Source organism: Colletotrichum truncatum (genome assembly GCF_014235925.2).
Source record: "Colletotrichum truncatum strain CMES1059 chromosome Unknown Contig_0005, whole genome shotgun sequence".
In the NCBI taxonomy this organism is placed as follows: Eukaryota; Fungi; Ascomycota; class Sordariomycetes; order Glomerellales; family Glomerellaceae; genus Colletotrichum; species Colletotrichum truncatum.
Genome location: NW_027222402.1, coordinates 1,156,939 through 1,182,450, shown reverse-complemented (window position 1 = coordinate 1,182,450; position 25,512 = coordinate 1,156,939). Strand labels below are relative to the sequence as shown.

At 48.7% G+C, this 25,512-nt stretch overlaps 10 protein-coding genes across 10 annotated transcripts; 5 read left to right on the top strand and 5 right to left on the bottom strand.

Moving 5' to 3' along the window:
• Window positions 1-667: 667 nt before the first annotated feature.
• CTRU02_208351 (dienelactone hydrolase family protein) lies at window positions 668-1,586 on the bottom strand (the record flags this gene model as incomplete). Its single annotated transcript, XM_036725705.1, has 4 exons — window positions 668-873; window positions 923-1,263; window positions 1,311-1,423; window positions 1,476-1,586. 4 exons carry the CDS (start codon window positions 1,584-1,586, stop codon window positions 668-670), a joined length of 771 nt encoding a protein of 256 aa, XP_036582419.1.
• Window positions 1,587-2,066: 480 nt separating this feature from the next.
• CTRU02_208350 (Cholinesterase 4) lies at window positions 2,067-2,462 on the bottom strand (the record flags this gene model as incomplete). The annotated part of the gene is made up of 1 exon (XM_036725706.1): window positions 2,067-2,462. The coding sequence occupies one exon, from the start codon at window positions 2,460-2,462 to the stop codon at window positions 2,067-2,069; it is 396 nt and encodes a 131-aa protein (XP_036582420.1).
• Window positions 2,463-3,941: 1,479 nt separating this feature from the next.
• On the top strand, window positions 3,942-4,772 carry CTRU02_208349 (short chain oxidoreductase; the record flags this gene model as incomplete). The annotated part of the gene is made up of 1 exon (XM_036725708.1): window positions 3,942-4,772. The coding sequence occupies one exon, from the start codon at window positions 3,942-3,944 to the stop codon at window positions 4,770-4,772; it is 831 nt and encodes a 276-aa protein (XP_036582422.1).
• A 2,484-nt stretch (window positions 4,773-7,256) lies between these two features.
• Window positions 7,257-9,993, top strand: CTRU02_208348 (uncharacterized protein; the record flags this gene model as incomplete). Its single annotated transcript, XM_036725709.1, has 5 exons — window positions 7,257-8,667; window positions 8,731-9,118; window positions 9,169-9,282; window positions 9,340-9,718; window positions 9,772-9,993. The coding sequence occupies 5 exons, from the start codon at window positions 7,257-7,259 to the stop codon at window positions 9,991-9,993; spliced, it is 2,514 nt and encodes an 837-aa protein (XP_036582423.1).
• Window positions 9,994-12,595: 2,602 nt separating this feature from the next.
• On the bottom strand, window positions 12,596-13,672 carry CTRU02_208347 (uncharacterized protein; the record flags this gene model as incomplete). Its single annotated transcript, XM_036725711.1, has 1 exon — window positions 12,596-13,672. One exon carries the CDS (start codon window positions 13,670-13,672, stop codon window positions 12,596-12,598), a length of 1,077 nt encoding a protein of 358 aa, XP_036582425.1.
• Window positions 13,673-15,692: 2,020 nt separating this feature from the next.
• On the bottom strand, window positions 15,693-16,285 carry CTRU02_208346 (membrane-associated progesterone receptor component 1; the record flags this gene model as incomplete). The annotated part of the gene is made up of 2 exons (XM_036725712.1): window positions 15,693-16,155; window positions 16,230-16,285. The coding sequence occupies 2 exons, from the start codon at window positions 16,283-16,285 to the stop codon at window positions 15,693-15,695; spliced, it is 519 nt and encodes a 172-aa protein (XP_036582426.1).
• Window positions 16,286-17,411: 1,126 nt separating this feature from the next.
• Window positions 17,412-18,032, top strand: CTRU02_208345 (uncharacterized protein; the record flags this gene model as incomplete). The annotated part of the gene is made up of 1 exon (XM_036725713.1): window positions 17,412-18,032. One exon carries the CDS (start codon window positions 17,412-17,414, stop codon window positions 18,030-18,032), a length of 621 nt encoding a protein of 206 aa, XP_036582427.1.
• A 343-nt stretch (window positions 18,033-18,375) lies between these two features.
• On the bottom strand, window positions 18,376-19,074 carry CTRU02_208344 (scytalone dehydratase; the record flags this gene model as incomplete). The annotated part of the gene is made up of 3 exons (XM_036725714.1): window positions 18,376-18,819; window positions 18,888-18,985; window positions 19,041-19,074. 3 exons carry the CDS (start codon window positions 19,072-19,074, stop codon window positions 18,376-18,378), a joined length of 576 nt encoding a protein of 191 aa, XP_036582428.1.
• A 1,816-nt stretch (window positions 19,075-20,890) lies between these two features.
• CTRU02_208343 (nad dependent epimerase) lies at window positions 20,891-21,838 on the top strand (the record flags this gene model as incomplete). The annotated part of the gene is made up of 2 exons (XM_036725715.1): window positions 20,891-21,017; window positions 21,108-21,838. 2 exons carry the CDS (start codon window positions 20,891-20,893, stop codon window positions 21,836-21,838), a joined length of 858 nt encoding a protein of 285 aa, XP_036582429.1.
• Window positions 21,839-23,560: 1,722 nt separating this feature from the next.
• CTRU02_208342 (oxalate decarboxylase) lies at window positions 23,561-25,305 on the top strand (the record flags this gene model as incomplete). Its single annotated transcript, XM_036725716.1, has 5 exons — window positions 23,561-23,634; window positions 23,684-23,964; window positions 24,045-24,371; window positions 24,436-24,650; window positions 24,703-25,305. 5 exons carry the CDS (start codon window positions 23,561-23,563, stop codon window positions 25,303-25,305), a joined length of 1,500 nt encoding a protein of 499 aa, XP_036582430.1.
• Between the last annotated feature and the right edge of the window lie 207 nt (window positions 25,306-25,512).

Below are 25,512 nucleotides of genomic sequence, written 5' to 3'. Positions count from 1 at the left end.
ATTGGCTATCCTGTAGAATGCTTACTTGCAACTATGGTCTCCATCACAATTTTGGGAGGCCCAGTTTCATGCTCGGAGGTAGAGCCTTCTGTTCCAGATGTAGCATGTAGACGGCGAAGATTCCAGCGAGCTTTGAAATCCAGCAAGCCAGGATCAAATACGAGATAAACCAAGGGAAGGCTCTCTGCTTCGTCCTCTCGGGTTTCTCCACCAGCCATTCGCTGGCCGAGTCGTGGAACGGAGCCCAGTGGGTCAGGCGGATGTACGGAAATGGGGCAGTGAACAAAGCCTTCACTTTAGTCTCAATGAGACATACTAATTAGGTCAAGCTCTACTAGATATACGGACCGTACTAGGATTGAAGGTATCATTGTTCGGCTCGGAATCTATGTAGTATGATTGGTGCTGGTTAGACCCGTCTCCTTTGACCCGAGTAAGCCTCTGGTCTTATACGTTTGTACTTGCCGGACCAAAACACCATATTCAGAACAACCCTGTTCAAATGACAACATTTCCAGAAGCGACTGTAATTCTAGCACTGCATCTTTCTGGAAATTCGAGCACAAGATGTAAAGTATAGGGTTTGATTTCATCGAACCAGAGCTAATTAAAAGCATCGAATTAGGGAACAGGCGCTTTAATGTACCAGCATATTTACACTCTATTATTACTGAGTCCACAGTTTAAAGAAGCGAGCTGCCTGGGAAAAGGCCTCTTCCTTTGCAAACTTTTGCTCCGGATCAGAAAGATTTGCACGGACTGCAAACCCATGTATAACACCACTATACAGAGATGCCGCAAAACCATGCCCAAGCTGACCCAGGATGGTGTTAGTCTCGGTCTGCTGCTGCAAGGGAAATGCCGGGTCATTCTCTTTGTAACGGTTAGCGTCGAGGGAAAGCATTGCTGCCTTTTATCTTACCAGCATTAGCGAGGCCGAGTGGGCGTTGAACCGCTTTAACCTCTTCTGTGGTAAGCAGACTTGGATGCGCAGTGAATCCAACATTCACTGCATCTTCCCCATTGAGCACGCGGACGGCATAGCGTCCTCCAAAGCAGTATCCCGATACCGCAATTTTCTTGATGCCAAGCATGTCCCTAAGATAGGCGACCGCTGTTTTCACTATGGGATCCGTGACTTCAGGAGGATGCTTGCTGAGAAATTCCGTGACATTGAGATTAGGTTCGAGTTGCGCTGGAGAGCCATTGAACAGGTCAGGCGCCACAGTGACAAATCCTTCTCGTGCAAAGCCATCGACCAAGCTGTGAAGAATTAGTAATCATCATACGAGGGAGCTCATGTGACTAACAGTTTGTTCTCCTTGGGCTGAATGCCAGTAATATCTGACAAGAATAAGACGCCAGATGTTGCGCCCTTCTCCCCAAGCGCTTTTACATTTGGCTTTGAGACATAAAATTTGACTAATGAATTCAGGATGTTACTATCAGTCTATGATCAACTCGGTGTAACTAACCTTCCTCGTACGTAATTTCTTCCCAGCAGGATTACCGCTATGCAAGCTCTGTGTTCGTTCCGCCACGACCCCGTTGAGGGCAGTGGCGGCAACACCCATGAGAATAGCCATCCTTTTGAGGAATATCATCTTGCCCTCTTGCTCACTAGTGAAGAGAAAAGTAGCCAAGCAGTGAAGAGAGAAGTGTGCTGGCGGAGGAATTGAGGAAAGTGAAGTGTGAAGTGTGCCAATGAAGAATTTTACGACGGACGCGTGGGGTTATATATGTATGAAAACAAGCCAAGATCAATATTACAAATTTTGGCATTCTTAACTGGTGTAACAAGTTCAGAACTGTGAAAATCCCTGTAAGCAACACTTGGTGCTTTCGAAACGTCCATTTAAATCCAAATTTTGGGCTTTTTTAGACCCAGACCGAACCGATACTCTGTGTCTGCCAAGTAGAATCCATCAGACGACAATCAATACTTGCACGTTATGAAATTACACCGCTGTGCTCCGGTAGTTCTGGGATTTAAGGCTGTAGTTCTTCTTCGTACTATTACTTAACGTCCAAACTAAATATGTTTTATCATGCCTCCGCCATCGACATCATGTCATCAATTGATTCTTGGAGGCAGAGCGTACTATCTTGCGCACAGAGAATCCTTGGTCCAGAGAGACCTTAAAAATCGTGCTGCCAATGTAGCCGTTGACACCGGTGTCGTTGCGAGGGTAGATATGCATGCACGTGCTGTCTTGTGCCGTGATGGCCATCATCAAGTGAACCCGGAGATTGATACCATTCGAGCCCAACATGCCTTGGGCCCAGACTTCCAGCCCGTCAGAGACGAGATAGATCCTATCTACGACGAGGTAACGGGCAGGATCCCCCAAAACCGAGAGAGTCGCCGCCGGGACTTCCTGGAGACACTGGAGCTGCAGTGTGGTATTGGCAGCGTTAATGCAGTTCGTTGTGTCAAGGATTCTTTTGCCGACGGCGTCCATCTCTTCGTCACTGGTTTAGTATCTTGAATAAGTCTTCGAGTACAACAAGCCGCCAAGATTGCTCACAGCGATGGCGCCCGGAAAACTTGCCGGCTACCTTGGGCGAAGCCATCATTGTGCGGAAGGATGTGGCGCCGAAGCCCTGGATGTTCTAGCGAACCCATTCCAGCGCGAAGGTCTGGTCAGTAAATCCGAAGTTGCTCGCTGTGACGCCGCCATCTAGGACCAAGAACCCGTGAGTCCCGTGGTGACGACAACGACGACGTCGCCGTGCGAGGTTCCCGCCATCGAAGGTCAGGTTGCTGCCCGAGCCAAACTCGTAAACACCCCAGTGAAGCCAGAATACAACGGGCCTCAGGGCCAGAACGGTGACGAGTGGAGGCCTCTAAGGCTTCGGGAGGTAGGGTGTCCAGATATCGAGGAACAAGCAGTTCTCAGAACCGCATCCCAACTGGAAGCACGAGTCGCCGAAAGCGAGCGCGGATGCCCCTCCCCGAAACCCTGGTGCATGATCGACTGCGGCACATACCTGATTCCCAGGAAGTAAAATTTGTTGCGGTCACAGCGCCCAACAATTTCTTTGTCGTTGAAATGGACCGTAGTTTGTTATCTCTCATTGATATCCTGGGTTTTGGCATTGAGAAAGGGTCGCCTTGCGCACAGATTGCAGCGCGATATTCTCGCCATGTTGGTTTGGTGTGGCCTCATGCATCCGTCTGTGGACGTCAACAATGCCAGTGCTACCGTAGCCCGTGCTCAACGTAAAATGATAATCTGTTGACAGCGTCTTTCGTCAGGGCTAAGCCAGCATCTGGTAGGCCAGATATCCCAGAGCGACATGTGTACTGACCGTGTCGTGGAGCGAGGACTGTTCCCCGACTGAGACATCGAAACATGCCCATCGACAAGGATGCGCAGAGGTGGCATTTGGCCGCGTGTCTCTCTCAAAAGTCTCACTACATAGCAGGATTGTGTCAAGATGACAAACCAGCTTGAAGTTTTAGCCCCGCTGCGGAAATAGACGGACCTTCAGGTGAACTTAGTTCCGGGTCCGGTATTAATTCTGACTGGTTACATCGGGTTTCTCAACCCTTGATTGGACAGTAGTAGATACTGCGGTCGGTTTCAAAGATCACAGTGAAGTCCGCAAATGCAGCCGCATGCAGCCGAGCCAAACGGCAGGCGGACCTGTAAGTTCGGCGGTATGGCTACGACATCTCCGGGCGCCCCGTGAGCCTGCAGTCACCGTGATCAACTCCGCTCGAATCTTCCTTTAGCGGCGGAATTTGAGGTACCATGTGGTCCGCAAATGCCATCTGGGGTTTTGTTTATTGGTAAAATTTAATGCGAGCTTGAGGTGGCCATCTATATGAGGGGCACTCAAGACCAGGCAGTATTAAAGAGACAAACAATTCAGACCAAGCAGTAGACTTGATACTCATTAGCCTCCCGTCTACCATTTACTTCTCGACTTCCAAAATGTCTAAGCCTCTTTCTTCTCCGGAGCCGTGGTCTTTGGCCGGGAAAACGGCCATAGTTACTGGGGCATCACGAGGGATTGGTCGAGCTATTGCGTTGCACTTTGCTCGTAAAGGCCTAAGCAAAATTGCCATTACTTATATGGCAAACCGCGACGCGGCTCAGGCAACTTTGGATGAATGCCGTAAACTAGGCATTAAGCACTCAATTGCCATCCAGGCAGACGCGCTTGACCCTGACTTCGGCACAAAAATTATTCGTCAAGTCCTCCAGGGACTTGAAACGACAACAATCGACATCCTCATCAACAATGCGGTTTTAGCGGACCCATCCGCGGCGAAGCCGATCAGCGAGACCTCACTCAAGAATTTCTCGGAGATTATGCAAGCAAACGTCTATGCACCCGTCTCGCTTACCATGGAACTTATGCCATATCTACCAACATATGGGGGCCGTGTTGTTTTCATCTCTAGCTGCGCTTCTAAGCAGGCGAACTCGGATCCTACCATAACATATGGCGCCAGCAAAGCCACTCTTGATAGCTTTATGCGCTCATTCGCAGAAAACTTCGCCCAAGAGAAAAGGGCGACATTCAACAGCGTTATCGTGGGCCTAACGGCTACTGATGCATGGAACCAAAACAAAGATCTCCTGGGACCGGATTTTCTTAAGCAGCAGCTTCTAGATACATCCGCTGCCGATAGGATTGGTGTCCCGGAGGATATTGCGTACATTGTTGGCTTTCTAGCCAGCGAGGAAGGCAGATGGGTTTCTGGCGCTGCGGTCAGTGCAAACGGGGGAAACAGAAAGGTTCTTGCGGCGCTCGGTTAAACTTGATATGGCGTATAGCAAGGCAGAGACCCTGGGTGACCATAGCAGCTGGTTGCGCCACTAGGTTACAATAAGTAGATTGCTTTCTTTCGCAGCCAGAACTTATTTCATAGTACCTACCATTACTATAGCTCAATTGAACAAATCCATTAGGGATTATCACGGCCCAACCCAGCAAAAGCTAATTAGATGGGCCAAGACCCGAACTCGGTTTGGAACTTGTGTTCTTACTAAACCAACGTGACTTGATCAATCCATGCACGCAAGCCTCAAACATTCTATAGCCTCTGTTCTCACCCGCAGTAGGATTTCAGACGTGGCTTATAACCCACGCACCTAAATGGCTTGTACTAACACCAGGCGAAGAAGCGAAAGTTATCTCCTTGTAAAATCGATGGTCCTTTAGGGGTATAGCAATAGTCTTGTAACCAGCCACAGGACCAAATGCAACCATGGCTTACGTCGGACCCATATCTATCTGCACGAGGGTCTTTCAGCACACCGAATATGACAGCTGAAATCAAGCCAAGGGATAGAATATAAGCCAGATAAACCCTCGAGCCGGCGTGGCGAATAGCGGTTCTATTCTATTCTCTTCCCCCGTTATAGCTGTTGAGGATTTATTAACAATGAATGTGATGGCTGTCGGAGTGAATGCAATAGACTCAATAGTCATCTCACTTCACTTGGGCCGCCATGCCATCATTGAATTTTCATTTATGTTGAAGATCCTGATGTGCGCTGTTAGTTACTTCCCAAACATATTGCGACGCTAATCTAAGATTCTTGGCCCATGTCCGGTGTTTCACACAACAAATCTCGTTTCGCAAAGCTTGAATCGATGTCTGTCTCAGCAACTTTAATCAGCTGGCTTCCATAAACATCATACCAAATGTGGCCTATAATATTCAATAGAAAGTGTCATGCTTCCGGAATGCGACTGTTAAGGTGGACATCATGTTGAAGGAGCTAATCGCGAGTCAATGTTTTTCGCGGTCTCCTTACATTCCGAGATGCCATGCTTTTTGATGTATGTGTGAACGTTGAACCTTATAGATTTCTTAATGTTTCCTTTTCAAAACCCGGTCAAGGGGATTAGACAACCCTATTAGTACCTCTTACTAACCCCGACCACTCTGCACCGGAACCTCGGCTCCTAAACCGAAGAAGAATGTCGTATTGCCCCCCTGTGCCTCACCGCCGCAGACGTAAGACTGTCACGTCCAAGTGATAATCATCGGTGTCCTTTGTATTCTAAGGGACGTTTGAACTGTGCGGTCGGGTAAAAGAAGTGCATACAGCAGGAAAAGAAGCCCCCAGCAGTTCTCTTGGACATGTGTACCACTAGTACCAGCTTGACTTCGATAATGATGAAGACTTGCTTTGACGAAGCAGGATATTAGCCCCCTTATCTTTGAGTTTCTCTCTTCATCAAGAGGCTCTAATTCTTCTTTTGGTCCAGAAAGTCACGAAGTGCCCCTGGTGAACGAGGAAGAATACCGAATATTATAGGCAGCCATTAGGTTTCAACGCCGCTCATTCTATCCATTCTGGGGTTGTGGATGTCATTTGTCTAGTATCTCACCAGACAAAGAGAAGAACATGCTGGTTTTAATACAATACTAGGGACTTCAAGATTCTTTAAGTAATTATCCTCATCATTGACGGCTTTTTATCCGTCGTAATATCATGTTTTTAAATGAGAGTGAAGTATTCGTTGACTTGGCTTGCTGACAAGCGTGTCAACGAACAGCTTCGTTTCCTTGCTTGGGTATGGCAAATAAACGTTCCAAAAGAACACTCACAGTATTTCACCAAATTTACAGATGGCAGTGGCTATGTCTCCAAAGTTGGAAGCTGTCCGCAGCTGCTCCTACAAACATCGTGGTTTGAATAGGAGAGTTACAGCTACAGTGATTGGTACGCTTATAGCATACGTCTCGGTGATATGGGAAGTATTAAGGACGAAGGGCCCAATTTTCAACAATCAAATCAGGTTGAAGCGCAACGGCAAGTGATCAAGATCCTACCCCCAGGACCATCAACTCCTAACGGCCACCTGCATGAAGTGATGCCACCCTACTTACATCCAAACTGTGCCACCGCAAAGAGTCCACCAATGATTAATTATCCTTGCTAATCCCATTGGTTCTAAGTAAAAAATTAGGCAGATCCCCCGCATCTGGAGTAATCGTTTCTCAGCCTCGCTATCCCTTTCCAAGAATGGCAGTATCCATGATCGCTGCATCTTTGCGTATCCTCCCGAGATATGAGCAAGTATTAATAACCGTGAGATGATGTCAAATAAATAGACCCACTGAGATTCTCATGCATCTCATATGCAATAACATTAAAAAGCTGGACAAACACTCTACTTCGCAAGGTAGGATAAATAGCGAGAAATGCGAATTACTCAATCCCATACCTAATTCTTTCTAGACAATCTTTGCAATGCAATGGGAACAAATAGTCGGGTTTGCCCTCATGGCATTGTCACTTGTCACCGGACAGGACAATATCGGTTTTAAAAATGGTACCTACACTTTGAAAACGCAGAATTGGGAGGCTGTGATTGTCAAAAGCTCAGCTACTCTTGCGTCTCTTAAACCAGTTGGCAACGACTTCGATTTCCTGCCATATGACTTAATGCAGCTTGGTCGTCGAGTTCAAAATGGCTGCTACCATTGGGGCGATGTTAATATCCTATACAGAACTTCCTCGTCGGCCGAATGGCAAGAGACTAGTTCTGCCGCACAAAGAACACCAGTCGTCGAAATTTCTAGCGAAGCCTTGTTATCTTCTGACTTGTCCCCTACAATGTCTCTAGGGCCTTTGAACATCACCCGCGAATGGATCGACGTCTCCGGTGATCTAGGCTTGCGTTTCACGATTATCAATACCGGCGACATCGACGTTGAAATTGGAGGCTTAGGGTTTGCGGCGGCTGTCAACAACATATTCACAAAGAGAAATGTGTCTGATGTTAATGAGAAGTGTGCTTTCATGGAACCGTATATTGGGCAGGATGCCGGTCACCTTCGTGTCATTCCACTTAAAGGAGTTGGCCCTGCTCTTCTTGTCACGCCATTGCATAAAACACCGTTGGAAGCTTACAGATGGCTTTGGGAAGACAACAAAGGCGAAACAAGAATAGGATCAAACATGTGGGAGGGGTATTTCGAGTGGACCGTTCACAGCAAAGCATGGGCGGAGCAAAAATGGAAGGACGCTGAGCCTTGGAATCTTCCCACAAGTGCAGTCCTAGAACCTGGGCAATCGAGAACATATGGACTCCGCTTTACAGCTGTCAAGGAAGGAGTTAGACATATCGATTCTGCTATCCGGAATACTGGCACCCCAAACGCTATCGGGGTCCCTGGGTACATCATTCCACGGGACACGCAAGGAACGCTGTCCTTACAGGCGACGTCGGAAATTTCGGCCACCGAGATTCACCCTCCAGGCGCTCTTGAGGTCCTCGACTTGCGCAACAAAACTTATGCCATTCAGCCATCAGAGTCTGCTTGGGGTAGGGTTCGTTTGACAGTCACTTACGGAGACAACAAGACGCAGACCATACATTCCTACGTAACAAAGCCGGCCGCTCAGGCGGTTGCGGATATGGGTGAATTCCTTACTACTGAGCATTGGTTCGTCGATGAATCGGACCCTTTCGGTCGTTCTCCATCCATCATGGGTTATGACGGTGAAACGAGAGGGATCATCGAACAAGACGGCAGAACAGCGCCAGCTGGACTGAGCGACGAGGGCGGGGCTGGGGCCTATGTTGCTGCCGCGATTAAGCAAACGTTCCGGCCAAACATTAACGAAATCTCTAAATTGGAAGAATTTGTCGACAAGGTGCTATTCAAGACGGTACAGGATGCGGACTATGGTATCAAAAGAGGGGTCTTCTAATACGACCCCGAACTGGGCTACAACTATACCATCAACTCAGGCCAAAAGAAAAGCCACGTTTACGAAATCACACGTGCATACAACTATGTATGGCCTGCTGCTACTTACTGGTCATTATACCGCGTCGGAAGGTCGTATCCAGGTCTACTCAAGACTCATACTTGGGATTGGTACTTTGATACGGCCTACAAGACTGTTATGAGAGCAATGGAATCCGACATTGGTTTTAATAAGAAAGGTCTTATGGGTGAAACTGTCTTCGGTGAAATACTTCTGGACTTAGAAAGGGAGGACAGAACCGCCGAAGTAAAGAGTTTGAAAGAAGCTATGAAGTCCCGGGTTGATCGTTGGCTGAAGGAAACGTATCCCTACGGGAGCGAGCAGTCCTGGGACTCTACTGGCCAAGAAGGCGTCTACTTTTGGTCAAAGTAAGTCAAAATTTGACTTTGACTACTATCTACTAATCAAATTTTTTTAGTTACTTTGAAGAAACCGATTTGGCTACGAAAGTGAAGAACAGTGTTTTAGGCTACATGACCTCAGTACCTCATTGGGGTTATAACGGTAACGCACGCCGTTACTGGGATTTCGTGTAAGTTTTTAAAGGGTAATCCCTACAAGATGGAAAGCAGCTGATAGACCGAAAAAGTGTTGCAGGGAAGCTTCAAGTAGTCGAGCGTCAAATCCATCACTATGGATCCGGATTGAATTCCCTCGTGTTACTTTCACCATTCCGGCAAGACCCGTCCGACAATTACCTCCTTCGCGTTGGGTACGGAGGCACAACCGGTCCGCTATCCAACATTCGTGAGGATGGATTCGCCTCATGTGCAATGCATGCTTGGCCAGAGCATCTCTTTTGGGACCGCTTCAGTGGTGATTATGGGCCAAACTTTGTTGGTATGGTTCTGGGATCTGGGTCGTATTTGGTCGAAGACCCGGACCTGGGGTTAGTAGTTTACGGCGGCACTCTTTATTTGGATGGAGATATGGCTACTGTTGAGGTGCAAGATCCTTTGCACCAGAAGGTTTTTATTGGGCCCACTGGGATTGAAATCAAAATGCTGGGATCATTAAAGAGTTCTCCTACAATGCCAGGTCGCATGAAATCACGCTCACTTTGGGTCAGATGGAGGATGTACCCAGAGCAGAAGCTGCCATTGTATGGATTACGGCTACAACCAAATCTACTCGAAAAGCAACGGAGTACACGGTGAAAGTCGACGGCGCGGAAGTCGAAAAGGAGCGCCAGGGTAGCAAGGTAGACTTGGGCACAGAAACAGTTAGGGTTCAGATAGGTTAACTGACACAACCAATGACTGGGATGAGATCATCCAGAAATCAATGATCTAGAGAACTCTAATTCTACTGAAAAACAACGTCGGGGGAAAAAAATATCTACCCTCTGGAAGAGTAGCAAAAGATGAATTGAGAGGGACGAGACTCGAACTCGCGCGGGTTGCCCCACCAGGAAACAGATGTTAGGCTGACCTTAACCTGGCGCCATAACCAACTCGGCCACCCTCCCAAGCTATTCCCGTGTATCTCGGAATCGCTGATTCTTGCCGAGATCGTCCGCATGACGCCCCATAACCCACGAGAAAATGAATAGTTAGGAAAATCCTCAACAAAGACACCGTTCATTCCTGATATCTTTCGTGATTGATAATAACGCCTCCTCGAAGGAGACAATCCCCATGAGTGGATTGGTCCACCAATACGCTTATGGTGTTTGTGTTCGTGGTATTAGTGTCGTCCGGGGCCTTGCGCAAGATACCCCTTCAATTCTAGTCGAAGCTGTCGATTCCTTGTTAATAGCAACCGCCACGTATCTATCGCTGTTCAAGAACAACAGCTTTATTTTAATCTCTGTTCTCATACAGTAAATCGTCAATTTTTCATGTCTGTAATTCGAAATCCTTGCACTCCCGCTTGCCGCATTGCAAAATTTACAGCCTGCGCCGGGACATCTTCCGCGGACACCGAAACCCAAGCACACACGGCAAGCTATCTATTCTTTAAGTTAAGTAAAATTAATTAATATCAGAATACGGCTATATGCGTTAAACCTACCCAAATGGTATAAGCGTCCCAGGCCGTGTCGCGCTGCTGACTTTCCTGTCAATGGTATAAGAACCTCTTCTGGGAGCGACAGGAAAGTCATCAATTATCACCTAAACCAGAACTTTACCACCATACAGCCCACAGTAATCTTTGCAAAACTACAGCCCAAAATGAATCTCTTGGCCTTTTTAACTCTCCTCGGCCTCGGCTCACTGTAATGTTGTCCTTCGAAGATCGTATATGGCAATACTAACCTCTCATCAGGGTTGCTGCGCAAAGACATAGGTAGTTATGCTCAACAGATGAACGTAAAAAAAGGTGCTAACCTCTCAACAGCGACTTTCCCGCCAACAAGTACTTCTGCTGTGGCAACGGAAGAACGAACGATGGTCTTACGCGGAATTGCTGTGGTCGCAACACCTTTATTCCGCGGGTAGGTGAAAGTATACCTGTCAGTGTCTCCGAGGCCCGTCTGAAAACGTCGCAATACTGATTAGCGTGTTAGTCGTGCGATCTCACGGATAACTCCAACCCAACTGGGTTCATAAACTGTTGTAGAGGAAGTGGATGGAAGACTTGCGGCCCGGAAATCTAATGATCGAGATGGTCTCTTGTGTATCTGGGGTCATTATTATGTTCATACGTGACTGCTAGTATGATGTAACTTCTACTAAGGCGCCGTACCTGATTTAGTATCGCAGCGGTCAATCATATGGTTGCCCTTGTTATGAAAAAGGTTTCAGAGGAAGCAACACTGGAGATCTAAATACTATTATTTGTTTCGTAGAAATTTAGCAGTAGATTCTACGCCTAAACAAGCAGGATATATATTTATATATGTTATCAAAATGAAACTTTGATTATACTTTAAATAACTGAGCTGGAAGATCTTTCACTGTCACTTTTACATACAAATCCAACTGGGTAAGATTCATTGTGCGTAGGAGAGTCAATTAAAGTTAAATATCATGTAGGTCTTGTACGTTTACCTATGTTATTCATCCGTAAGACCCATCCATAACATAAGCGGTATCATTTCCTCATCCAACTGTAATGTTTCACAATTACGCATGCATATGTTAGCTAATCTCTGGCACGACAGTCCGCAAGTAGGTGTTAATCCTTGTAATAACACTCTGACTTGAAAAAGGATGCGCGACACGAATGATCGGGGCTAAAACCAAATGATACTCTTTCTAGTTTGGCAGTAATCTTCGCAAAGTTGACGACCATGATGATTTGGAAGCGTCCGCAGACCTGTTAGAGAATGAGTGGTATTTGAACAAAGAGCTAATTGAGAATTGAGGGAGGAATGGAGAGAAAAGTCAAGGATAGAGTCAGCCAAAGGAACAAAACACAAGGAAAAAGCTCAGAAGAAGTGCCGGAGGAAGTCGTTAAGAAGTAGTATTGGATGGAGGTGGCATATGTTGTCGTAGCCAAACAAAAACATCATTCAAGCCAATGGAGCAAATTATGATTTTGTCAAGTAGATTGTTCAGCTAGCCCATCATACCACATACGTCTGAATGAGTCTAAGCACTGCAGCAAGCGGGAGGTATCTTAATCTTGGTTCGTTTTAGACCAAAACGCAGTCAGGTTAGAAAGACAGCTGTGTGTGCGAAACTTAAACTTGCTACAATAGAAGTAAAATAGTTACCATTGGTATAATGCCTTTTTCCAGTTCCCGACCTTTGGACAAATAAATCCTTCGGCCGGTGTACGCACGCCTATATCTCCATCCATGGTAGAAAGACCCCGAGGTATCACTAATAAATCTACATCCTCATAGTACTGTTCCCTTCCCCATTTATCCAAAAGCATTATTTGTACTCATATACGCATCATCTTTGTGATGGATACTGGTAACGTGCGGGTTGTGGCGTCACCTCTGTCGCTGGCATCTCGACCACATTGGGTGGTGGGGGAATGTGTGACGCCTGGACAGGCATTGAAGCGAGCTCGAAGACTCCAGGCTGAGAATCAGCTTGTGCTGGAGCATACGCAGCTTGAGGATGATGCCCCCAGGCATGCTGCTGCTGTTCTTGAGGTGGTGGAGCGTACGGCCCCTGAGACAGGGAATATGACGGCTGAGGAGACGCTGTAGCCCACGTCTGACCTCCAGGACTAGGACTTGTGGTGATTGCCGTGCCAGGCCGCCATATCGGATCCTTGCTATCTGTCTTGTATTCATGGTGTGTATAGACACCGAATGCAGCGGCACTGCCAGGCGGGCTGTTCTGCGGGTTGTATCCGGTCGGGCCAACGCCGCCGCCGAGCATAGGGCGAGATTCTTCCTGGACGCCGCGGTTTCTCTTCATGCGCCACAAGAAGGCGGCGATGCCGGCAAGGCCAACGGCTCCGACAGCGATACCAACACCAATGCCGATTTTGGCCGTTGTGCCCAGACCTGAAGACTCATCCGCAGCGGCAGATTCTGTCGGGGTGGGGGTAGCGGTCACAGTGACAGTCGCGCCGCCGACAGTTGTAGTCATGAAGGTGGTGGGAGTTAGGCTCTTGGATGTGGATGTTGAGGATGATGTTGTTGGTCGAATAGTAGTGGTGGTAGCAGCGCTATCCGCCAGTTTGACGAACTGATCCTCGGTTATGGATAGTGGGGTTTGGGAATCGGAGCAGGACGTGCTCAGTGACTTGTATACAGCTGGCACGGTATCTTTCGCGCTCTTCCCTAGGCATTTGGCTGTGGAGGTGACGAATTGGCCCTTGGAATCGCTACAAAGGCATTTGTTCATCTCGGGGACTGTCTCGCCGTCGCATTGGCTACTATCGGACGCGGAGTATAAGCAAGGTTGTGCTGCACTGGGGTAGAGACTGAAGTCGTTCTGGAACTTGGCGAAGATAGGGGTCGCGAAGAGCAAGATGCTCAGAAGGCTTGAAGCCTTTTTTCTTGAAGGTGTCATGGTTTTAGAGACTCAAATTTGATCTCGAGCTGGCGTGTATCTGCTATCAATGGATTGGGAAAAGGTTGGTGGCTGTCGTGACTTGTATGGAAGACGCACGACGATACTGGCGAATTAGCACATCTGATTTCCCATGCGTTCCCAGAGCCGAAGAGATCGAATTTGGTTGTCGCAAAGAGCAGGAACCTGCAATGGTGAATAATACTTTGTTGGGTTATGGCACCGCCTGGATTTCGGTGTCGCTTATCCAAGGGCTCGGGTCCAATAGGAGGGTATATATCGTCGTGAAAGGGCTGGACAGCGAGTAAGACTGTGGAATAAGAAGCGCGGAATGAATCAGGAGAAGAAGCGAAAGAGCTTTTCCTTATAATATCGGGTGCAACAGGATTCGTCAATGAGCTAAGAGAGAATGGAATGGCTGGTTTCCACAGTAGCGTCGAACTGGGCTGCTTTGAAAGGGACGGAGGCTGAGGCTGTGGCCAAGGGAGGAGAAGGAATCAGATGCAGCTAAGATGGAGGGGTGAAGGAAGCTTGTTTTTTTAGGCGACTACCTTTTAGTTATGTTTCTTTTCTCTTACTCCTCATATTCAGATTCCTCTCTCCCTTGCAGTGAACGTGCCTGCTTCATCGTTTGCTCTTTCCTAGGGCTGAAGGCTGAGCGTGTGCAGCCAAATCCAGGTAGGTGCTGCTTCCCCTGCGCTTTCCCCGAAAAATGACACCCAAGAGAGACATTGAATTCGGGGAAGGACCAATGGTACCAGTGGCAGGGACCGAGCCACACGGTTTGAGGCTGTGTTCTTTACTACTCGCTGGCTGCAGGGGCTGCATTCCGTAGCACGACACACAAAATACCTACGGAGTAAGGCAGATTTTGAAGTCCACCGCAGGATCTGCCGCTAACTTCCACTAATTATAGAGTTCCACAGGCACCAACCGCCTGTACCAGATGCCATCCACCACCGACTCTGGGCTTGCGCTATGCCTTGATTTGTTGATACGGCACCTCGTCTTCAATCGATCTCCAACAGTGTTTTGACCCTTGGCAGCATTTTCCCCTTTCTTTCGCCGGTTCGGAGTGCAGAGTACGAAACAGAATATCGAACAAGAGTAAAGGACTGCACATACCGCAATAATGAACAGTGATTGAAGCATTGTTTCTTCAGGTACGGAGTACATCCTAAGGGTTGGAAAAAGAGTGAAAATCCGTTTCCTTGAAGACGGCAGCAGTAGGCTATTGCAGGCTTGACATCATCATCTTAGAAAACCGAAACCTTCAAGTCCTGACATCAGCACACCGACTTTGGATACCGTCGTCTCATCAGATCTCCAAGCCCCTGTGGCTTCCCCTGTACCGGCACCCTGGATGCGAATGAGCGAATAGTCGTCACGTATGCTTTTCAGTGTCGAAAAAAGGTCGCTGCGACACCGGCTCAAAATAAACTAGGAGTGTAATTTCCCGAATCTCGTTGCCTATCTCATCCCCAGCCACTGTAGTGATCAGTCTCCATCTCACCTCACCCGTAGCCGTTGGGTCCTGGCGCTATAATCTCACTAGCCCCAAACGGTGTCTTTTTGCTGTTGCCTCTCCGAACTCCCGTACAGTTGGTGTGGATTCTCTCACCAATCAGGGATAGTTTCTTTTGCGATCTGGGGGCATACTTGAATGCAGAAAGAAGTGGTCTCAGGCCGTAGACCTTGTTGCTCGAGAATGCGAAGAAGACTGGCTTTGGAATCTACGTTCGGAATGACGTGCTAGCCGCTATGCTAACCAACTTACCCAACAATCACCATTTCAATCAACTCTTTATCGATCAAAACCCAAGGAACAATGAGAAATGGGGTGACATCGGACTTCATTTTTGTTGCGAAGCCACACCCAACCAAGCTCGCGTAGCAGATGGCATTTCAAAAGCTCACTACCAGGTGCCTCGGAATCCTGCTTCCAATGACACCATGGCACATCCTTCGTTATACTTCATCTTATGCTTTCTGGTAACATACTAAAACCCCATGCTAGATCTTACTTGTCCTCCTCTCCGACAGGAACAAGGCGTCCAACGACAAGATACTTGCTCTCAAACTGCTCCTCCCAACCCCGCAAAGCCTCCATCTCGTCCGGGCCCAAGCCCTCCAGAGTGTCCAGTGGGCCATCCAGGTCCTTCGTCAGCATGTCTTCATCGAAACTACCGCAAGCCAGGCCACGGGAGGCATCGCGGCCCGCAAAATTGGAGTACGGGCCGCCCGGGCCGTAAAAGTTGCGGCCAGATGTGACGTCGAACACGCGGCCGCGGACAGCAAAATATACCGGCATATCGTTCTCGCCTGTGTATGGAAGCAGAGTACGGGGGTTGAAGTCACGGAACACAGTCGCGGGCGGCTCTTTCGGGAGCACCGGAGGCGGGGTCGGGCTGAGGATGGAGTAGATTGTGTAGACTACGACGAGGAGGAGTATGATGTTGAGGGGGGTGAAGAAAGCGTCGGTGCTACAGGGAGTTAGTGGACGATTGCGTAACAAGCCTTCAGAGAGTAGATGGCTAGCTAGATTAGAGGATCATACCTGTGTGACTGAAGCTTCATTGCTTCCTCTTGAAGCCGCTTGTCTGTGTAATCCATTGTGGGCTGTGGATGCGGCGGATTGGCGCTCAGTTGTAAGAGGACGAATATGAAATGTAAATTTGAGCTATCCGACTCCTGGCACACCAATACGTTTGTATGCTGTGCGAGTGCTCAAGGGCTTGCTATCTTATGTTCTTGGGATGAGGTGGTTGTTCGAGCAGGAACACTTGCGACACTGATCTCCGGCGGAGCTCTCCAAGTTCCCACCAACGTTTGGACCCCGAGGTCAGTGCGCTGACGAGCTGTGCCCCGCCTAAGGCTCCCAGTTCCCGTACAATGGTATCATTGTTCTTATTGGTCAAAGCTGCTCAAGGCGGAATATGGAATATCCGAAATGTGTATCGGCCCACTCTGATTGGCTGCTGATCTTAGATGCCGTTCTTTGTGCCGACGCACCTCTCCAGCTCAAGTCCATCTTCGGCGATAATTGCCCAACAAGATGCCTTGGCGTGTTCATCTTCGATACTGGTGTCTCTGTAATGACGGTTACGGGCGAACAGTTTCCATATTCGTTATAAGTGGTACTCGTTACGCCTTACTTGCGCCCTCCCGCAGCCAAGACCTACCTACTACCTTTGGTAGCTAAGGTACCAAAGGGTCAAGATATGCCAAGATTGAGGCTTGTGTTCAGTCACAGCCGTTGAGTTGAAGACCAATTCTGGAACATTACCCACTAACATGTATTATTCAAGCACTATCCAAGCTGTTTCCCCGCATCGCAAGTATTTGTGGTCCAGACGTTTTGTTCACACTTGTCCTTGTTTGCGAATGCTAGATATCTGCGATTCGAAACCACCAATTCTTTGATAGCTCATTAATTAGGAAGTAAACATGCCCGTTGTTCTCCGAAATTGGTATGATCTCTAGTGTTGATTCCCATCTCCTCGCAACAGGCTTGTCTTCCGACAAGCTTCCTGTGCTTGCTTTTCAATGTCATGTCCATTGCATACCCCTTCCTCATCTTCTAGTATAATAATGCCAGTGTCCACCCATCGTTGTCTTTCTCATCTTCATTACATCAACAAACACATTCATCAGATCACCAAGCATTCATCTGCAGCCAGATAAGTCATTAAAATCACCAACCCGATCTAAGGTAGTAACCCCAAGTCAAGCAACCAAAATGCCTCCTCGGACTAACCCTGATCATGGTAGCCCTGGACGCTCCCGAACCCCGCTGAACGTCTTCCGAACTGCTCCTTGGATTGAGCAGTTTGACTCTAGTCCTGATACTCCTCCGCACCAGGTCCCTGAACCAACCCCAGCTGACGACAACAACGAAGCTGCTCAGTTCCTCCTTGAAGCAACCGAGGCCGACATCCCTGACACCCCTACTTCGGCTCGTCAGCGCCGCAATGCCATCCATGCCTTGCTCCCGGAGCGTCCCTTTCAGGATGTCGACTCTCACGCCTTCAACAATCCTTGGCCCAATGAGCAGTCCCAGAACCCTGGTCAGCCTGATGTTTCCCACCGCTGCTCTCATGACCTAGTTTATCCCTGCTTTTGTCGCAACAAGGTTGAGCAACGTGGCTCTGTATGCCGTAACTGCCGCGCCACCCGCTGCTCTGTGAACCGCCTCCTGCGCATGGGCACTGTTGATATGCTTGAGTTGGAACTCCAGCGTGAGATTGCCCGTCAGCGTGGTGCTAATCAGTTCCTGTCGGAACTCCAACGCGCTGTCGCTGATGCACAGCGACATGAGGAGACTAGACGTATGCTCGAAACCAATGCCTCTGGAAATTGAGGCCTAAAAGCAGTCACAGCATGTCTCATACACCTTTCTATTGTATGCATCGGGAGCCAAGGTAAGTAAACACATCCTGGTGTCAATAACCAAAACAAAACAAAACCAAAAAAACCTTTAAAAATAAAAGATAAATTGAAAAAAAAAAGGGAAAAAGAAAGAGGTTTGTTGGAGGTAAGTGGTAGTATTTCGTATCAGCATACGCTTTCTTATGCACATTGAATTTAAAACTCATACAACCCCCACAATTACCAGTCGTCAGTTAAGTGAACACCTAATTTCGCCGTTCCCATTTCCCAGATGCGAGAGATTCCGTCACTCTCGATATTACAAGCCACATCGCTTAGTGAGCAGTGGCGAACTTGAGCTCCTTCTCGACGACGCTGACGTCGTTCTTCTTGTCGGCGGAGACCTCGTCGCCGAAGGAGTCACGGCCGTCGGCGAAGACGGCGTCGAAGTCGTACTCGGACCACCGGATCTCGGGGGCCAGGCCGGCGAACTTCCAGACGCCGTCGACCTTGCGGTACCAGTGCTTGTTGTAGCTGTGGGCGTGGCCCTTGACGGCGACCTTGGTGCGCGAGGCGTCGGTGTACTTCTGGTGGGGCACACGGAGCTGGTGGTGGCCGATGACCTCGGTGTCGGAGACCTTCTCGTAGCGGGTACCGCCGATAAAGTGTTGGGTCTTGAGGAGGGGGTTGCCGAGGACGGACTTGTCCGAGATCATGGCGATGAACTCCTCAGCGGGCATGGCCTCCCAGATCTTGTCGAGGAAAGAGCGGTAGTCAATCTGAATCAAATGTTAGAGAAAGGGTTGGGTTACGACTAGCCGCCGGAGAGGAACTCTTGGAGACTTACGCGAAGCTCGGGGGCGATGCACTTGCGGAGACGGTCCCAGTCCTTGGAATCGTAGCTGTCAGCCCACTCGAAGACGGCGGTAGAGAGGCCGAGGTAGTCTAGAGGCACCCATTAGTCTCCCATTTGAACCATTGTTTGTCAGCTAATCCTTACCCTCGAAGGAGATGTTGCCAGCAGGAGAAGCCATTATGTCTAAATGTGTAAAAGTAAATTACGATTGAGAAGGTGAAATTGTCAAGAAACTGGAATGTGCCGGTTGAGGGAAACAAGAAGATTGGTAAATGATGATGGGCATGGCGAAGTTTATAGTCCATCCCAATCTACCCAAAAATACCAAAAGGGATCAAGACCGTATTGCTCATCGCAGGGTTCTGCTCGTCCATGGCGCCGGACTGCCGCCAAACGCCCGGGCCCAGGCACGGAGGCCCGGAAGTCATTGTCGCTCATGGAAACCGCCCAATAATAACCCCCGCACACGCACACTGCAAGGGACGGTGGGTGCACGTCCGGACGGTGCGACCCCTATTTCCTCGTCTTCTTCGGACTGGTGGTGGGGAGAACCCGACGACCGTTCTCTGCAGTATGTGAATTCAAGCGCCTTGTAGCGCCATCTGATTATGTCATGGGACGGAAGTACACCGCTATAAAGATCACTTTGTGCGCTTTTTTCGGGCTCGGCTCAGGTGAGAATATGAAATGAAACGGTCGCGTTGGAATAATGTGGGGGAATGATGCTGTTCACCTGTTTGAGGAGCGATGTTTCTTGCGTGGCACCAGCACTATTCGGTGATCACCAACCAGTAGTAGTAAATGCATGTTAGGATCGATTAATGTTCAATACCCGGCCGAATTACGGATGGACCGGCGAATGTCACGCCTTCATGTATGTCTTTCGGCGCCAAAGATGCGGAAGACATACGAATAGCTGGCTCATGTCCAAGCTTATCGCTCGGTCTTCGGCCTAAAGCCGTCATCGCGAGGTGTTCGTCTGTTATATCGTCCCTTGTGTCGAAGCACGTCCCCTACTTGTGGGATTGGACCTGCGCCCTGGAGTTTGACTTCCACGGTGGTTTTTGCCCCCTATAAGCACTGACCAGTCTCGCCGAGACCAGCTGCACTCGGCGACACTTTGGCTCTTGAGCTGCTTACTCTTCATCCTGTCAGTGGACAACCTACCAGCTAAAAACCCCACAAGACCAGGCCGCTGGCGCTGAATTCAATCAGGCCTTTCAGCTCAACTGTTATCCTTTCGTCGGTGCTAGTGTAACGACAACTTCTTTGTGTCTTGTGCTACGCCCAACCGGCTCATTTTTCATCAATGAATTGGCCTGTTATCACATGCGACTATCTACCTTACTTAAGTCGTTTGCTATTTGCTTGTGATTAATTATTCTTCAGGATGCCAAGTGAGCTCATCAAACCCACATATGCAGAAGCATCATACCACTACTCCATATCACTTCCCTGTTCGGAATTTCCACCACTAACCACATCGTATCTACCTACCTTGGAACACGACGCCAAATGTTCACTCTCTAAAACAGCTGCAAAAGTCTTGTGGGTATCGGGCCTGCAAACACAGCCCCGATATTTCGATCGTAGGGGGCTTACGGGTTCTCGATTGGTTTGGCTGAAGCCTGGGGAGCGTCTTCCGGTGCGGGTCACTCACCTAGATATCATTTCGGTTACAGCCGAGGGCAGCATCGCGTAAATCTGAGCAACGAGATCCAATCGCTAAACCTATCTAAAGCTGAACCAACAACCAACAACAGTGACAGGTGTCAAGGAACAATGTCTTACGTAAATTTCTTGATAGAAGTGGCAATCAGTAACCGCTGTATCCCTAGATTCTTAGTATGCAATTTATTAGCCTGCTGCCCAAGTGTTTTACAAAAATCGCAGCCGAAATATTGCATCTTATAGCCAAAAACCATTGAGGCCATTGCTACCTTTCAATAACAGATACTATCTAAGTTTCCCCTTATCGCTCGCATAGTCTAGCAATGGCAACTGTACAAGAACGGCATCCGGAGCTCTTCCGCCCCGTGAGCACCGAATCCCCACGTGGGAAGAAGAGAACGGTGCCTTTGGAGGTCTTATGCCTGGGCTTCCCTCGGACAGGGACAATGTGTACGTTGCTGCATTTCCGGCTTCAAGGGCGGATACAGACGACACCTTTGTTGAACCAGAACCCCGATGCATAAAACTGACATCGCCTAGCCATGTGCGCTGCGCTGGAAAAGCTCGGCATTACCTGTTGGCATTCCACTAGCTTTCTCTCGACCAACTTCGCAGACATTGAGATGTGGCAGGAAGCCGTTGACCGTAAATTCTTCGGCGCCCAGCCCAACGGCAATACGAAACCAGTCGGCCGTGAGGAATTCGACCAGCTCCTGCACTCCTTCGGCGCTGTATCGTCAGACACCCCTGCCGTAGCCTTCGCCGAAGAGTTGATTGCCGCGTATCCTGAAGCTAAAGTGGTCCTTGTTGAGAGAGACACGGAGAGCTGGTATAAGAGCTTCATGGAGGGCATTATTGTCAGAATGTATGCTCCGTGGACTACCGTTGTGTACAACGTTGATCATTTCTACTGCCGCCCAATAGGCAAGATTCACAAGTCGGTTCTGGGGGGTTGGCTAGACATCTGGAATACTAAGGATGCAGAGCTGAAGCTAAGGGATAGTTACCGTCAGCATTATGATTTGGTGAGAAGGGTAACGCCCAAGGAGAGGTTGCTGGAGTTCAACTTGGCAGATGGGTGGGAGCCCTTGTGCGAGTTTCTTGGAAAGCCGGTTCCTGACGTTCCCTTCCCGCATCTAAACGAGAAGCGCTGTCTGGAGGAGAAAATTGGTCTGATTATATCTCATGGTTTGAAGGCGTTGGGATGGAGGGTGGCAACTTATGGCGGTCCCCTTGTGGTGGCTGGTGTTGCGCTGTGGATGTATATGTGACTGGGAAATTCATACGAGTAAAGACCGGTTTCGAGTAGCGAATCATATGCCACTAGGACCTTTATGAGATTAACGTGTTCAACATTGGGTCCTAGTTAAACCTACAAGTAAGAGATAAAGGTCTTTGAAAAGAGGCAAAGTAACTTCACCCTCATTTTCTACAGCCGCCAGATGATTTTAAAATGTGAAATTAGGAAAAGAACGTCTTTGCTTCAATACCATTACTGAAATTATACATGACGGTGGAAACAGACATCGTCCTTTTGTCAAAATAGCACCACAGCGCCATGCTCCAGTGCCTGACTTTGCAAACCACCATTTGCAAAGGTCACAATAAACCGCAGCAAAGCAACTAGATACCTGATTTAGTTCTCAGATGCGACGTCAGGGATAATTTTGGGACAATTTTCAATCGTGAATCCCGGATGGCAACGTTCCATTGGCCTATGGGCTGTCATCCCGGATTGCCTGCCACTGAATTGGTGCGTTTCCTGTCTCTTAGTCAGTGATGTAATCGGATTTACAAATCTGAATCGGAGTCAAAGTGGTCTAGTCATTAGAATGATTGACTCACTTTTGGCCGGAAGGCGACCATATGGGTTTGCAATCGACTTACCCGAGTAGTGCTCACCCTTTAAACTCTTCTAAGAAAGAGAGAAAGCGGTGATTACTAACTGGTGCATTTCACAACGGCTTTAAGCCTTCTATTTCCATGTCTCGGAGTTTGAAAGGGGTGTCAGTGCGCTAACGCTGCACAAAAACGGGAGCGCCCATGGGGCGAGATCGAGGCGCTAAACAACCTTCCCGAGCCTTCTGCGAATACCGAGACGCCCATCACTTCGATGTCATCATATCCATTAGCGTCAGCCTCAAGTGTGGAATTATGCATGAATAATGAGGTTGCAACGGAGGGCAGCTTAGATATTCGGACGACAGACGGGACATGAGCCATTTTTCTTCATTCCATAGCAGCAGGAAAACGACTCTGTGACTTCATCGTTTCCCTACTCCAACTACCGTCTTCGGCAATATCGAGTTGGTGCAACGTGGGGTTTCCAATATTAGCTACCTGGTAAGCTACTATAGCTCCCTTTTGGTCCCAGTTTTAGCCTTGTGCTTAACACGTCTTATCATGGGGAATTGCCGTTAAGGGGAGGTAAAGATACGATAGAATGACGGACTTTAAAAATGTCTCTTAACAAAAATAAAAGTTTAATAGATTGGTAGGATATGCATAGAGAGCTGCGCTATTTTAGATGGTTTGTAGTATTGTGAGTAATCCGACGCACATCTTTGGTTGACGAGGTGCTTCCGTTCCCAACCACTCGGTGCCGACTCAGCCGTGTGTGGGCCCCGTCTTAACCCTCTCAATATTATGAGTGACAAAACGCGTCATCGCAAGGACAACACGTGCACTTCAGCTTCTACCACTTTTGATTTTGTTGTTGTTGTTGTTCAGCATATGACATGGATCAGCTGAGGGGTGTAAGAGGGGCTGTTCGGAGCACGGCATTGATGGACTCCAAAAGCATCTGGAATATTCACGACTTGAGTAACAAATCATAGACTGAGCTGGATCGATCAAATGGCTATAAGAAGCTCACAGTCTCTGAGAACTTGACAGAAAGATCTCATGAAGTTGTCTTATATCAGTATCTAATCCTCAGTCTTTCGTTGCCGCAGCTATCAAACACCTTCCCCCGACCAGTCTTTTAGCCCATTATGATCGTCAACTCTGCTTTCCTCCTCGGTCTTCTCGGGGCTTTGCCCAAGGGTTATGCCTTACCTGCCCCCCAGTGAGTCTTTTCAAGCATGAGAATTGCTGTCCTTGTCTAATATCCTTAGAATGGGTGACTACGGCGAAAACAGCGGACCTGTTGGAGGTATCAACCCACCTATCCCATCGGTTTCGAGTCCGCAGGGAAATCTCAGAGGCGATTCAAATCTTCTCGGGGGTAATGCTCCGCGTCCCGACCCCGAACAGTCAGATTCTGCCATGGTCAACGATGTCCAGCTTGTTCCTGGCCAGGAAGCCGACAGTAAACTTGGTCTTTATCTCAACTTTGACGGCGTTGATGCCCCACAGCCCATCCGTGGAGAACAAGGTTCCCCAGACCCCGGTCCAAGTACGTAGCATCCCCGCTAGACCGTCGATCTGCCATGGTCTACACCGGAAAGGTGGACGCTAATTGAATTGTTTCCGCAGGAACCTACGCCTACGAAAAGCTTAACCCGGATCTCTTCGCCCCGCCTGGCACCGACAAGGGCGATGTAAAGAACGCCATGTGGCCCCTGGGCCTCTCGCATAATCGGCTCGGTAGCCAGGCCGGTGCCGGCTGGGCACGGCAACAGAATACCGATGTGCTCCCCATCGCTTCGGCCATGGCGGGTGTCGATATGAAGCTACAGCCTAACGCCTACCGCGAGCTGCACTGGCACACGTCAGCTGAGTGGGCACTAATTCTCAAGGGATGTTGCCGCATTGCCGCCATGAACGAGGACGGTAAGAGCATAGTCGACGACTTATGTGCTGGTAAGGATTCTCCACTTGTTGTTTGCCGTAATTTCATTTTCTCTAACCGAATCGACTTGTATAGGTGATGTTTGGTTCTTCCCTGCCGGAGTGCCGCATAGCATTCAGGCCTTTGACAAAGGAACCGAGTTTCTTCTTGTCTTTGACCAGGGCCATTTCAGTGAAGAAAACACCTTTCTCGCTACCGAGTTGATGCTGAGAAACCCGATTTCTGTGCTTTCTAAAAACTTCAAAGCCGACCCTTCGGAGTTTGCTAACATCCCCAAGGACCAACTATACGTAAGTCGTATGAATCTCTTCTTGCCGGCCAGCGTGACTAACACACTGGAAGATCTTCAATGGAACACCGCCACCAAAGGACATTCAGGAACAGACCCAGACTTCTTCAGCTGGCTCGCTGACCGGCGCGGAATCCTACACCTACCACTGGTCTCAGCAGAAGCCCTTCCAAGTCCCTGGAGGATCCGTCAAGATCCTCGACCCACTCACCTTCCCCATTGCAAGCAATTTTTCCGCTGCCCTTGTCGTTGTTCAACCCGGTGCTATGCGCGAGATCCACTGGCACACCACCAGCGACGAGTGGAACTACTTCCTGCAAGGTTCCGGCCGCATCACAATATTCCAAGCACCTGAGGCCTCGCGCACTTTTGATTTTACAGCCGGCGACGTCGGATACGTCAAGGTCGGAGACAGTCACTACATCGAGAATACGGGCACTGAAGACGTCATCTTCCTCGAGGTTCTTCAAGCTCCGCGATTCACGGATATCAGCGTTGCTCAATGGCTGGCTTTGACGCCGAAGCAAGTTGTGAAAGATACCCTGAACCTTTCCGATGCTGTAATTAATGCCCTGCCACGCGAAAAGGAGTACATCAAGGTTGGAAACCCAAACATGACAGCTTTGGCTAGCGGAGGAAAGAATTTCCAGGCTTAAATGAGGCTGAAAGATGGCTTTGATTCTTTTACGTTTATATTGGGTACCATTGCGGTATTGTCGTAGTACCTTGCTGCTGGAATACTTTTACCTTTTCTGCCTCTTTCGCGTCGGAGACGATCTAATCACTTCTGTAGCAAGATAGAATTTAAACCAGCTCCTAATGCTAACTGCATACATAACTGCCATTGACAAGCTCGTGGACTT